At 50.9% G+C, this 13189-nt stretch overlaps 1 protein-coding gene across 1 annotated transcript; it reads right to left on the bottom strand.

Annotated features, from left to right (window-relative positions):
• Nucleotides 1-4012: 4012 nt before the first annotated feature.
• On the bottom strand, nucleotides 4013-8482 carry Serpina1 (serpin family A member 1). Its single transcript, XM_035444836.1, has 4 exons — nucleotides 7852-8482; nucleotides 6255-6525; nucleotides 4962-5109; nucleotides 4013-4201 (listed from the first exon to the last, which is right to left on the bottom strand). Exons 1-4 carry the CDS (start codon nucleotides 8480-8482, stop codon nucleotides 4013-4015), a joined length of 1239 nt encoding a protein of 412 aa, XP_035300727.1.
• Nucleotides 8483-13189: the final 4707 nt, after the last annotated feature.

The raw sequence follows: 13189 nt of genomic DNA, 5'->3' as shown, positions 1-13189 counted from the left end.
TACTGACTGATACCCATGGACAGAGGGCAGTACTCCTCCAGGGTGACCTGAGCCTCCATCTTCTGACCCCAGGACAGAACACATGTCTGTGCTTATTGTTGAGCAAATGTCAGTCACTGGTTTTGAAGATTAATAATGAAGTTAATGGGTTTGGCCTGAACTCCTACAAGAGGCTCCGGGAAAGCAGAGCAGACCAAAATGGCATCACTTACCATAACTACAAACGATCAGGGTAAAACAGAAGGTAGTTGGACCAGTGTGCACTTGGTCATTCTGATGCTGGGTGGATGGGCGGGGTGGATAGTGGGGAGCTTGACCCGGGACTAGAAGACCCACATTCTGGGTTATACATGGCAGCTCAGTTACCCTGTTTCACTGTGGGTCAGAAAACACCTTACAGTGCTGCTTGACAGGGGGTAGGAGCCACACCGTTTTCCCAGAGGTTGGCATTGCAGGCAGAAGTCCTGGCACAGTTCCCAGGATGGGGAGGGACTAGATCTATGTGCAGCCAGGGTGGACTAAGGGGCAGCAGTTTGGAGGACCTGGTGCCTTCCGGGAAACTGGTTTTGCTACTTACTAGTTACATGACTTAGGAGGAGGGAAGCAGCCTCCCACAGGCTCTGCAGATTGTGTGTGAAAGACCCTCGAGGTGAGGAGTCTCCACGATCCGGCCGGTCCCCCAAGAACTCAATGTCCAGTCCAGTTGATGCAACACGCAAGAGACTTTATTACAAGTTGTTAACCCCATGTTAGCTCCGGCCACTCATCCATCCACCATGGCGGATGGCTAGAAAAGCCACTTCATAGAGATCTTATAGGGCAGCGTAAGGGGAGTGTCTAGGGGGTACGCACAGGCTCAGGATTGGTGTGCCTCCAGGCTTGAAGGGTTTGCCGTGTGTTGATTGGTCAACTGTTGTTATGGCCCATAGGCCCTCCCAGGGTAGTTGCTATGCTCTTGTTGCTGTGCTCTTGTTGCTGTGCACTTGTCCATAAAGCACACCCAGAGCCGTAAAGCATAGCACCACCAGCTAACTTCTGATTGGTTCCTTGCCACGAGGCAGGCATCTGACCTCCCAGTGACTAAGACAAGGTCAGACAAGTACATGTTCGGCTGTTATGGCTGCTGAAATGGGGAGCTGGTCCCTTCAGGTGAATGAGAGCACAGCCCTGGTCCCTTCAGGTGAATGAGAGCACAGCCCATCTGCACCCAAGATTGTGGTGTGGTCATAGGATTACAGGAGAAAAAGCTGGGGTGTCAATCATGTTGTTTGATTTGCAGGGGCTCAGAAACGCAAGCCACAGAGCTGACACCCCAACTTGCTCTCGTGGTTTTAGGAAAGCAATTCCTGAACCAAACCTCTTCCCAGTTCAAATTCAGGTTGTCGGTAATGAGGAGCAGGGTTCAGAGAAGTCTGCCAACTTTACTCAGGTCACACAGCAAGTATTTTCAGAATACATGGCATCAGAGCCTTGGGGTTTGGGGCCTTTCTGGTGATGATGGAACTTGTGTCAACAGAAGCAACTGAGGAGGTTATAGTCCCCAGCCTCCAAGGTGAATACGTCATTTGTTCAGTCAACAGTCAGGACCCAATAATAGGCTCAACCATGTGAAACTGCAGAGTTGTGACCTTTAATACTTACGGGAAACTCCCTTGGCTCAACCTTGTGTTTTTCTATTCACTCTCATCCTGAGAGTAACCAGCAGGACCCCTAGGGCAGCTTAGAGTGGGCAGGGCACCCCCAGGATAGGAGCATTCTGGGGAACTCGGACAACAGGTCCATTCTGTTTCATCCAGTGGACTTCTGGCTGTTACAGTTGTTGGGGCCATGTGGCCTGGTGACCAGGGCAGCTCTCAAGACAGCCTCCTGCCGCAGCTCTGGAGATGTGACTATCCCCAGAAGGCCATGGGGTGGACAGAGAAGGGAAGAGATGGGGCTTGGACACCATAGAGAGTCAGGCAGGAGTGACCATGGAGAAACCCTGGGGTCCATGTTGGGGCCCATGTAATATTTTGGAAATATGCTCCACCTGGCCATGAGTTCTGAGAGCTCAGAAATTCTATTGTCTCTTAGGTGTTGGCTGATTACCACCAGATGGCCTGGTGGGGAATGACTCTTATTCTGAATAAAAAAAGACTAGGGCCAGAGCAAGTCTATACCCACCCCGAGGGCTAGTGAGATGTGCTGGTGTGGGGTACCTGAGGGCTTGAATAAGTGCTGCAAAGAGTGTCTCTAGAATTAAGGGAAATATCTGCTATCAGCCCTATATACATAATAGATGTCTTTTGCCATTACCCCCACCTTTGGATGGTTACTTAAGATGATGGAACAATAAACTGTGGCCTTCAGTATCAACTGTTTGCCCTCCTGTTATGACCAGATGCCTCTGTCTCATCTTTAACACCATTGGGTAGTTAGCCTATCCCGAGTCCACACTCCTCCACTCAGGGTCAGACCCGGGCTGTTCGGCTGGTTCCAATTGCAGCCCCAAAGACATCAGTCTGGAATAGATGGCCCCTGCAGCATGGGGCCAATGCAGACCGGACATGACAGGTCCATAAGAAGTAGGCTCTGTCCCACAGCCTAGGAGCCCCTGTGATGGCCATCCAGAGCCATCCACAGACCATGGTCCTATGACTAAGGATGAAGATGGGAGACATGGAATAGGTAGAATCAGGCCTTGTATGCCTATGTATGTGAGATGGAGACAGAGCTGAGACCAGGGACACCCATCCTACTCACTGGAGGAGGGGAAGCTTCTAGGAGATGTGTGCCCCTGTCCCAAACACAAGAGGGAAGAAATCACAAGGAGTGGGTTGGAGTCCTGTCCTAGCTCCTTGGAGGAAGAGGTCTGTGTTGTCTAGTTATTTTGTTGTGTAGGTATTTTTTTTGAACTGAAATGTTCTTTTCTAGAAGGAGGGGGAGGACAGAGGAGGGAGGAGAGTAGGAGAGGAGGAGAAGGAAGGAGAGAGGGGGAGGAGGGAGAGGGAAAGGAGGGAGAAGAGAGGAAGAAGAGACAGGCTCACATACGACAGGAAGTAGAGAACACGACTCAGGGAGCCTGTGAAAGCCATGAGGAGATTTATAAGCTCCTTCCTGACCTACAAGCCTCTCCCTGACCATAAGGAGGCAGTAAGCAATAGCTGAGGAAAGGAAACTCTTCTGTGGAGTTGCCTGCAAGTTGTACGGGGAGCTCCCAAGATGCAGCTATCAAGAGTTGTCGCTCGTGGGGGGTGGGGGTGGGGTGGTGGTGCTCTTCAGTGATGCGCTGCCCTCGGGTCATCTATGCTCTGCAAATTACCCCAATAAACTCACTGCTTCATCAAGCTAGACCTGGGTGCAGTGGCATCATTAGTACCATGTCTGGAGTGAGTAGATGTTTTTTCACATATTCCAGGAAGACATATAACACCCATCACCAACAATCTCCTCCAACCATTCTCAGGAAACTCCAGGTGAGATGGAGGGGCCAGTTGTGGTGAGGTAACAGGGTAGAATAAGAGGGGCATGTGACCTTGCCTTGATAGAACCTAGAGATGCTGAAGCTAAGAGCCTGGTCCCGAGCTGGCAGTTCTGGGAGCCTGACGGGATCACCATGGGGTGTGGCCCCTCTGACAGTGGCAGAGACTCCAGCCAGGGGCATAGAACAGAAGTTGAGAAGTCAGTAGAGGACATGGGCACTTGGTGAACTAGGCCTAGGTCTTTGAGTGTGAACCACATGGCCCCTCTAGGTTTCCAGAGATAACATGTTTTTGAGAACAAGTGGTTCCAGGACCAGAGTCTGTGATCTTAGCTGTGGTTCTCTGCCTACAACCTGTTTGCATGGATGGAGGGGACACCAAGACACACTGTTACCTCAAGTCCATAACAAACTCAAGGCCTCAAGAGACACATAAACCACAGAGTTGAGGATTTGCAGAAGCACTCAGGCATGGGCCAGGCCAGCCTGTGTTTAATGTCATTGGGGAAGGGACCCAATCCGGAAAAGATGACATCTGACTGAGAATGGTGATTAATGTGTGGGATCCACCACTTTTCCCACAAAGAGGGGGCTCTGAGTCTGTCTATCATATATTATGGCAAGGAAAGGGCTGTTAAAGATCACCTCAGGGGGAACGGACATGGGGATGATTTCAAAAACTGTGGCCCCTGCAGCTTCTGTCCCTCTCTCATCAAGGGTCAGCACAGCCTTGTGCACAGCCTGTGGAGAGAGAAGCAAAGGCTTGTCAGAGGTGGTGTGACGGTCACTCCTGGCTGGAGCAAGAGCTCCTGTGGGCCTCATCCAGAGAGGATGTCACTAGGGAACGTGTTTCCCTCCACGTCCCCCTGGTCTTCCCCAAGTCCCCCTTGCATGGTGATTGCCTGAGGCCTCTCCTTGTCTTTTTGTCTTTGACAGTCTTGGTCCCACTCTCCTCCACTCTCCCTTCCTGATTCCATCTCTTATGGCCTTGGTGCAGGCCACGGCTTCACAAGGGCAGGATCTTCATGTCCTCTGCACAAGCGCCCCCTTTCCGGTGTGGAGCTGTGAACATACTGTCACAGGGGTTCTGAAGATGACCTTCAATGCCCAGATTCTTTGGAATGCCCTGTCCATTCTCAACTGCCTTTCATTTCTCTGAACCGGTGGCCTGTTTGGTTGAACTCAAAATTCAACGTTGGCCGTTCACTGGTTATTCTAAATGCCAGAGGTGGCCCCTGAACACTCTCTGAGGTCACCAGACCTAAGTCTCTGCATGAATATAAATAAACTGGAGACAAAGGCTTGGGGGAGCACCTCAGGAAAGGCCCCATAATTCCATCCACCCTCCCAGCTGACACCTGACCACACCCTGCCTGGGTGAATCCCGAGAGTCCTCAGAAAGAGCTCAGCCCAGATTCTCTCCCTCTTCGCCAGCCTTGTGCTGTGCTAACCCACACCTATGCTGCTCTACAGATTCATGGCCACGCTCAGGGAATCTCACCTTGCCAAGCTTCAGGGGAGCATCCTCTGTGATCCCAGAAAGGTCGGCCTTGTTGCTGAAGACCTGGGTGATGCCCAGCGCATTCAGGGCTGTCTTCAAGTCATAGGTTCCCGAGATGGACAGTTTGGGGAAGTGTAGATTGGCTGACCTGGTGGCAGGAATGAGTTAAAGTTACAGGAGTTTCATGGGACCTCTGGGTTCTGCTGAGACCCACCCTGTTGTGGGACTGTTTCTGGCCAGTTCTCCCACTGAACATGCCACTACCCACAGCGGGATGAGAAAGCGTTTTTTGATGTGCTTTTCTTTGGCACAGCCTCTGTCTTGCATAAGATAATGAGATCAATCACATTGGCTCCTGGAAAGCCCCTCAAGTGAGTGCCACCTTCTCTGAGAAGTCCTTCAGGCAGATTCAGGGTGTTCATGAGGAACCATGTCACACTATGCCCTCCTCTCAAGCCACGGATACCCCTTGGATCTGATTCTCAGGGGAGCTAGGGCCAGTGCAGCAGAGTGACATTTCCCCCACACTCCCAGGGCTGATGGCTCAGCTCTAGGTTTTCACAGGGCCAGAGGAGGTCCCAACAGGATCTTAGTGGCCCTTGGGATCTGTCACCTATTCTGGTCCCAGCCTTGTATGGCTCTCTGCATTTTTATGGCCAAAGCAGAGGCCAGGCTGGGCAGCAGGGAAGCCACCTCTAGCCACACCTAACCTCGTGCCTGCCAGAAGCTCACAGGGTTCCTTATCCTACAGGCAGCAGAGCCTGGGCTCAGAGCAGGTCCTCTGACCTGGGGAGAAGACCCTAGGACTGCTGGGACCTGGAGCCCCACTGAGGAGTGACAGACGAACAGAGCCTTCTGCAAACCTGCCCAGGGTTCTCTATTGCTGGCCCCTTGCTGTTTAGGGCTGTCCATGCAGACTATCCTGGGCTCTCCTATAAACTTCTCACCTCAATCTCTACCATCAGCTGTGGCCAGGGTTTGAGACCAGTCTTGGTTCTTAGTTCAGTCATGATGTATGCTAGCGCTGCTGACATTGCAGCCCTGGGCTGTGGGTTAGAAAATACTATGTCCTCTGGGGATGGGAGTCCCTCCAAAGCAGGGCCTGGGCTCTCTCACCAGGAGCTCTGTCCCTCCCCAGACTCTACCTGGCACTGTCTGAGATGAAGGTTTATTTTAGCTCAAGGTTATGCACTTAAACTGTGGCCCTGGGATAGAGTCCACCCTCTGGCAGCACTTTGTGACTTTTGGGTCAGGATTGGACACTCAGGGAAAGGTCTCTGTCTGGGGAGTCACCTTGTGTGTCTGTTCTCCAGGAACTTGGAAATGATTTCCTTGTTGAGAGTTTGCTCCAGATGCTGCATCTTGCCTTCATCAGGCAGGATGAAGATGGCAGTGGCGTTGCCCAAGTAATCCATCAGCAGCACCCAGCTGGACAGAGTGCTGCAATGGTGCACATCAAACATGCCCAGGCGCTTCATCATGGGCACCTTCACCGTGGTGCTCTGGTCCACGTGGAAGTCAGCTTCCTCAGTGTTCTCTGCCCTGAAGGGCTTCTTCCACTTGCCTGCAGTGTATGGGAAGTAGGAAGTAGGAAGAGGGCTCAGCCAGGGAAGTGGTGACCCAGGGCCTTGACTTTTCACAGGGGACCACTACTAGACTTCAAAATGCCCAGGGACTTTGATGAGGGTAACTTGGGACTAAAGGACTCACACTTTACAGATCACAGAAGCTCACAGCTACCATCCCCATTGTCTAGAAAGCATTTCACCTGTTAGATGTGTTACATGCTTACTGAAAGGTGACCTGGGGTTATAAGTGGAAATCTTGACAGCAATTCTATTTGCTAGCTTCTTATCAGGGTGGCATGCTCATTGGTAAGTGTGAGTTCAGTTGTCACTCAGGACACCTCAAGTCCCTTTCTACATCTATGGGTTCAGTGTAGATGGCCATTTCAAGTGTAAGAACACCATCAAGGTCATTGGAGTGGGTAGGGGTCTCGGGGACCCATCACCAATGCTGGCAGAGTAGGCAAGGCCCTCAGGGATCCACCATAATGGCCCTCAGAAGGAGCATGGAATCAGGAGCCCTAACCCTGCCTTATTATTGGATAGGAAGAGGTTGGGGAGGAGTTAACATCTGCCCTTGTCACAGAAGAGCCAGGACTTGAGCTATGCTGACCATGGCCTGATATTCTGCTCCATAAGACTCTGCTTAGAGGCAAAGGAGCCACGAAGGGCAGAGAAGCTCCTGACTTTGACTCCCAGACCCTCCTCAGATGTTTTCTCTGGGGTACAGGTGCTTAGCATAGAATCCTGACCTAACCACTTCCAGGCAGGAGGCTGTGGCTAGGGTCAAGGAGAGTTGATCAAGTGCTTACATCCAAACCGTCCCTGTGTATACTGTATTTACTAATTCTTTCATCACCTCACAGCAGTTGGCTAGCTTTGTCCCTGGCCATATGGACAGCCGTACCCCAAACATGTAAAATGGCTTGTCCAACATCAAGACAGCAGTAGCAAAATTTAAGCCCATGTTTCCAGAGTTCATACTGGTGTGCAGCAAAAGAGCTGCTCAAAATACGTTTCATGGAGCAGGGCTCTCTTCATACCACCAGATACACTTGGTTCTGAGGTTGGGGAAGAATCTCGTGTTCTGAGACTCCTTCGTCGGGGTCTTCAGTGAGCACGAGGACAGTCAGTCCTTCAAAGAGGTCAGTGGATTTGATGGTTGACAATTCCCAAACTTACTGATGATTTAAAATATGACAGAGTGTACCCACTGGAGAGTCAGGGATGTGATGGGACAGAGTGACACAGCCCAGAGTGAGAGCTCAGAAACCATGGATGAGTGTCTCCATGAGAATCAGCTGGAGCTGGTTATGTCATCTTACCTTTAAAGAAAATGTAATTCACCATGGCAAGAACTGTGTCTTTGTCAAGGTCCTTCACTAAGTCAACTATCTTTCCCTGGGTTCCCTTCTCCACAAAAGCATTGATCACTTTCTTGGCCTCTTCCGAGTCTGTGAAATTGAGGGAGAAGGCTTCTGAGTGGTAATTGTTCTTGGCCTCTTCCAGGAACGTCGCCACCAGCTTCAGATTGTCGTGGATGAACAGGCCATTGCCTGTGGTCAGCTGAAGCTCATTGTCTGGCTTGTTGAGGGTCTGGAGGACGTGATGGAAGCCCTTGTGGATCTCACCCTCTGCTATTTGTGTGAGGTTGAACTCCAGGCCTTCTAGAATCTGGGTGTGAGTGGCACCCTTGGTGCCCAGAGAAAGCATAGCGAAGGCTGTAGCAATGCTCACGGGGGAGAAGAAGATGTTGGTCGTATTGGACTCATGGACCAGCTCCCGGTACAGGCTTAAGGCGAAGTCTGCCAGATTTGAAGCGATCTTACAGCAGGCTTGGTGCTCCTGATCCTGCTGGGAGGCATCTGTCTCCTGGGCATCCTCAGCCAGGAAGCTGGGGACCAGGCAGCACAGGCCTACCAGCAGCAAGATCCCCCTTGAGATGGAGGACATCATTCTTCTGCAAGACACAGAAATGCATGTTGCAAGGAATCGAGGCTGTGGTGACTCCCATCAGCTAACATTTGGCACAATACAAAAGCAACCACAGCCTATTAACGGCTGCTGCATGCCCAGCCTATATCAAGCACTATTTCAAATTGCTATAATTGACAAGAGACTGTTAAAAAGAAAACTAGAGGCATTTCTGTAGATAAAGCACTTGTTATGTAAGGGTGAGAATAGGAGTTTGGAAAATGTGGGCAGAGTAGCCATCTGTAATCCAAGCATGGGGGTGGGGGACAGGGCTGGGCAGAGATGGGATCCTTGAGGCTAGCTGGCCGGCTTGTTAACCAGAAGCTCTGAGCTCTTGGATCACTGAGAGCTCAATAAAGTGGAGAGTGGTTGAGGAAACCACCCAACATCAATGTGAGCCCCCCGTATGCACATGCGCACAGCACACTTCCGCACACAGGCTCACACCTCACAGGCATGTGTGAAAACCAAGTGAGGGAGCGAGAGCAGAGGATCAGACTTTTTTCCATCTGCCAGTGCTGTCCTGAGTCCTCCCATGTGTGAACTCCCAGGGTCCTGTAGGGAGATGATCACTCCCCTGGTAAGGGACATGTTGACACACATTCAAAGTCAACAAACAGCAAATAACACAGCAGGTCTAAGTCACACACAAGGAGTGGTCTGGTGCCTGACCAGTACTCTCATCAGTTCAAGTTCCACCAGCAATGACCTCGAACCACAAGCCCCAGCCCCATTTTACAAAGAGGAAACCAAGGCCTGGGGTGAGAAATGGACTTGTCAGTAATGACAAGGGGAGCAGGGGGTGATCTGGACTAACAGTCGCTTGAAGGTGGGGAAATCATGAGCTCCAGAATCCGGGTGCAGCTGTCACCTCTGTTCCCCAGAGAGACCATGTTGAAGGTGTGGTGATTGTCACAGGAGAAGAGATGAATGGGCACACGGGGAAGTCTAAGGCTGTGAAGAAACCCAAGCGGGCTGGAGAGATGGCTCAGCAGGAAAGAGCCCTTGGTGCTCTAGCAGAGGACCTGGGTTCGAGTCCTAGGACCTATATGGCAGATTACAACGTCCCTGTAGCCAGTTTCAGGGTGTCTGGTGCCTTCTTCCGGCCTCCTCAGTCACTGGACACGCATACAGTGTACTTACATACATGCAGGCAGAACACTTCTACATGTAAGATAAAAATCAGTCTATAGAGGAGAAGGAACACACAGACTGTCCCTACTCAGTGCCCACAAGGAACCTCAGTCCCTGGTGGCTTTCCCTGAAAGAGGGACTGTCACCATTCTACCCTGTGATTCCAGCCCCAGGCTGTGTTGGCTCCCCCTCTGGCAGCCCATCTGCCATCTTGACACCACTCCTGTCTCAGTTCTGGAAGAGCAGAAGTTACTGCCTCTGCTTTAATTCTGGGAGAGGATGTGTGTGATGGGTTCAAATACCCATCCCTGACAGCCCTGTGTTCTAATCCAGGCTCTGTCAATCACAGCTGTGTGAGCCAGGACAAGTCATTGAATCTTTTTGATCCTTGTTTTGCCTTGGGTACAAAGAGGGGCTGGGAGAACCTAGGGCACTAAGCGTCAGCACCAGACCTTCCAAGGAAGAACTCTCAAAGGGCAGTCTTGGGGACAGGAGGGTGGCAGATGTTGCAGACTCAAATGCTAGAGAAACAGGTATGGGGAGGGGTGTGTTGCATGGCTGAAGTGAGGCAAGAGGGAGAGGCAAGGCCTGGGTTGCACCAGAGAGGGCAGACTCTGCCTGGAGATGGTCAAAGTTGAGGTCACATCTGCAGTCCCAGCCTCTCCCGTTCCATGGAATTCCCCCTACTCTGACCTGCTGCCAGCCTCTAGTCTACAATCCCATGTTCTCTTTACAGACAGGGAAACTGAGACTGCAGCTACAAAGAATGTTCATAGTTTGCTATTGGTTCAAGAATGAAAACACCTTTAAAAAAATGTTTTGAGATAATCTCATGTGTCCCAGGCTAGCCTTAAACCGACTATGTAGCTGAGGATGAACCTGAACACCTGATTCTCTTACTTCTACCTCTTGAGTCGTGGGATGACAGGTGTGCACTACCATGACTTCTTTATGTAGCTCTGGCTTCATGCGTGCTAGGTGAACATTCTATAACCCCTAGACCCATAGTTAAAATCATCATCTTAGTATAATAAAAGACACCCTCAAATCTGCAAACCAGGGTAAATTTGAAGACAGGAAACACTGAGTTTTGCCTGCCCTCGGCCTGTGAAAAGGGTCTTTGAGACTGTATGACAAAATGAAGCACAGATGTCTCTCTGCCCACCATGGTGCCTTCTGTTCTTCAGTGTAAACAGGCTGGATAGCTGACCACATACAGTGTAGTACATGTCAATGTTTTCTTAAGTCCATGTGTTAGCACTGAGATGGTGCTGAGTCTAGTTCTGTATATTTCCACCTCTCAGGACTCCGTTACTTCCTGTTTGGATTGTGGTGAACGCTGTGGAAATTTCCCACCTTCATTAAGAGGCTGTCCCTTCACAGGGTAGAGACAAAACACACAAGTGACCTCAGGACAGAGGTTGTGGCTTCAAGTCCTGGCATGGCCATGCACTGGGCATTCAGCAGTATTTGGAAGAGCACAAACCAGTCAGGCAACCTCAGGGGTATGGAGTGGGTCTGGGGAGAGCTAAGAAGATTGTACTACAAAAAATAAAAAAAAACCCAGAGACTGATATTCGGGTTAAAGCTTCAAGCTGAAGGGCAGAAAAGCAAAGCAGCTGGTCACTATCTCATTTCTACCTCAACTCAGACCAAAGGGGCAACCCTCAAACTGCTCTAGACTTCACTGCTCCTCAGATTCACTCAGACTGCTACGCTCTCCTCAATGAGGCTAAAGATACCTGAGACGTCAATGTCTTCCTATCCTCAGCATAGCTGGAGAATGAATGCCAGCTCTGAGACCCTGTTCCTGTTTTATATACCTCCCTAATTCGGAGATTAAAGGTGTGTGATCACAGAGGGTATGCCCTGTGTGCAGATGCTGCAATCTGTATGTCAGAGTACATGTCTATGCAGGTGCTGGCACGTGTGTGCACACATATGTAGAGGCCAAAGGTCCTCTGCAAGTGTGGCTCCTCGGGTGTCATTCCACTTTTCTTATGAAACAGTGTCTCATTGGCCTGGAGAGTGACAATTCAGCTAGGCTGGCTGGGTAGCAAGCCAGGGGGTCTGCCTGTGTCCATCTCCCCAGTGCTGGGATTGCAAGAGCCTGCCTCATACCTGGCTTTGTTACTTAGGTTCTAGGCATCAAACTCAGGTCCCCACGCTTGTGTGGCAAGTATTGTACACACTCGGCCATTTCCTCATCCCAGACATTGGACTCTAGTTCCAAGGGTATCGGACTAACAGGGGATTAAAAGGGGATGCTCTCCTATTTGGGTGGCTACTGAGCTTTAAAGAGGCAAGGCTAGCACAGGAGAGGAGAGAGGCCCTGCTAGGGTGCGCAGCCTCTCCCATCTTCCCCATGTCCCATCACCCCTCTCATTTTCCTCCTTTGATGGTGAAGGGGCTGAAGCCTGGGGAGAACCTGCCACCGACTGACCCAGCAATGAGCCCCGGCTTCACACCTGGGATTGTCAGGACTGTATCAAATAGTTGAGAAGTAACTTAAGTGGGAGGAGCTTATTCTGGTCACAGTTTGAAGGGGTCTGGTGGTCAAGGTGGGAAGTCATGCTGGTGGCAGCAGCCTAAAGTGGCTGCTGGCTCACATCTCTGAGGGTGAGGAAACAGCAGAGGAAAGCCAGAGCTCAGCTCACTTTCTCCTTTCTACTCCATCTGGGACCCCCACCCATAGGATGGGCCACCCACACTTGGAGCAGATTGCATCTCATTTAATCTCTTTGAGAAAGGCCTTTGGAGCTTCACTACAGCCCCAGGCAATCAAGATGACAATGGATATTAACTGTCACAGGCCTGACCCTGATCTCACATGTCCAGTCAGGTGCCTTTTGCATCTCAGCCTATTCCTTCAAGCCTCAGGGTCCTGAGCCCTGCTTTCACCTTGACCTGTAAGAAGTAACCCCCTATGACCTCCCAGGTTAACTGGAGAGGAGGAAGAAGCTTAAGATCTTGTGGTGTAGGGTCACAGAAGCCAAAAAGCTGGAGGTCACTCAGGGTGCCATTCTGATGTCAGAGGCTTCTACACCATTTCCAGCTAGGAGCAGGAATGAATGATCCAGAGAATCAACTGTGGCAGGCCACAACCTGTGGGAGCCCAGCTCCACCACTTACTGCCAGTGGCCTTAGGCAAGTGACCTCATCTCTTTAAGCCTCAGTTCCTGTTTTTCACTGAGGAGAGAGGAGTCCTTTGAAGAAAGGGGTGTGGCAGTACAAAGTGGACTCAGAGAATGCAGACAGACTCTGGAGTCTTCCAGGACACTCCACCTGCACTCCGGACCTTGTCCTGAGATCTGCTTAGCAGCCAGAGACCCCCATGACCAGAGAAGGGCTCCTGCTAGGCAGGCAGTGCCTCCTCCCAAGTCAGGTGCATGTCCATCACCTCCACTCAGACTGCCTGTTAGCAACCATGCACTATGCAAACGGGAATGGGAACTCCAGTCCCGATGGCTACGCTCACTAAACATGTCTTATGCCTACCTCATCTAACCTCCCCTCAAAGCTTAGTATTAGTTCCACTTTATGGGGAGAAAAACT

Source organism: Cricetulus griseus, chromosome 5, assembly GCF_003668045.3.
Source record: "Cricetulus griseus strain 17A/GY chromosome 5, alternate assembly CriGri-PICRH-1.0, whole genome shotgun sequence".
NCBI lineage: Eukaryota > Metazoa > Chordata > Mammalia > Rodentia > Cricetidae > Cricetulus > Cricetulus griseus.
Note: the sequence above shows the minus strand (reverse complement) of the source record. Positions and strands in the feature narration are given on the sequence as shown.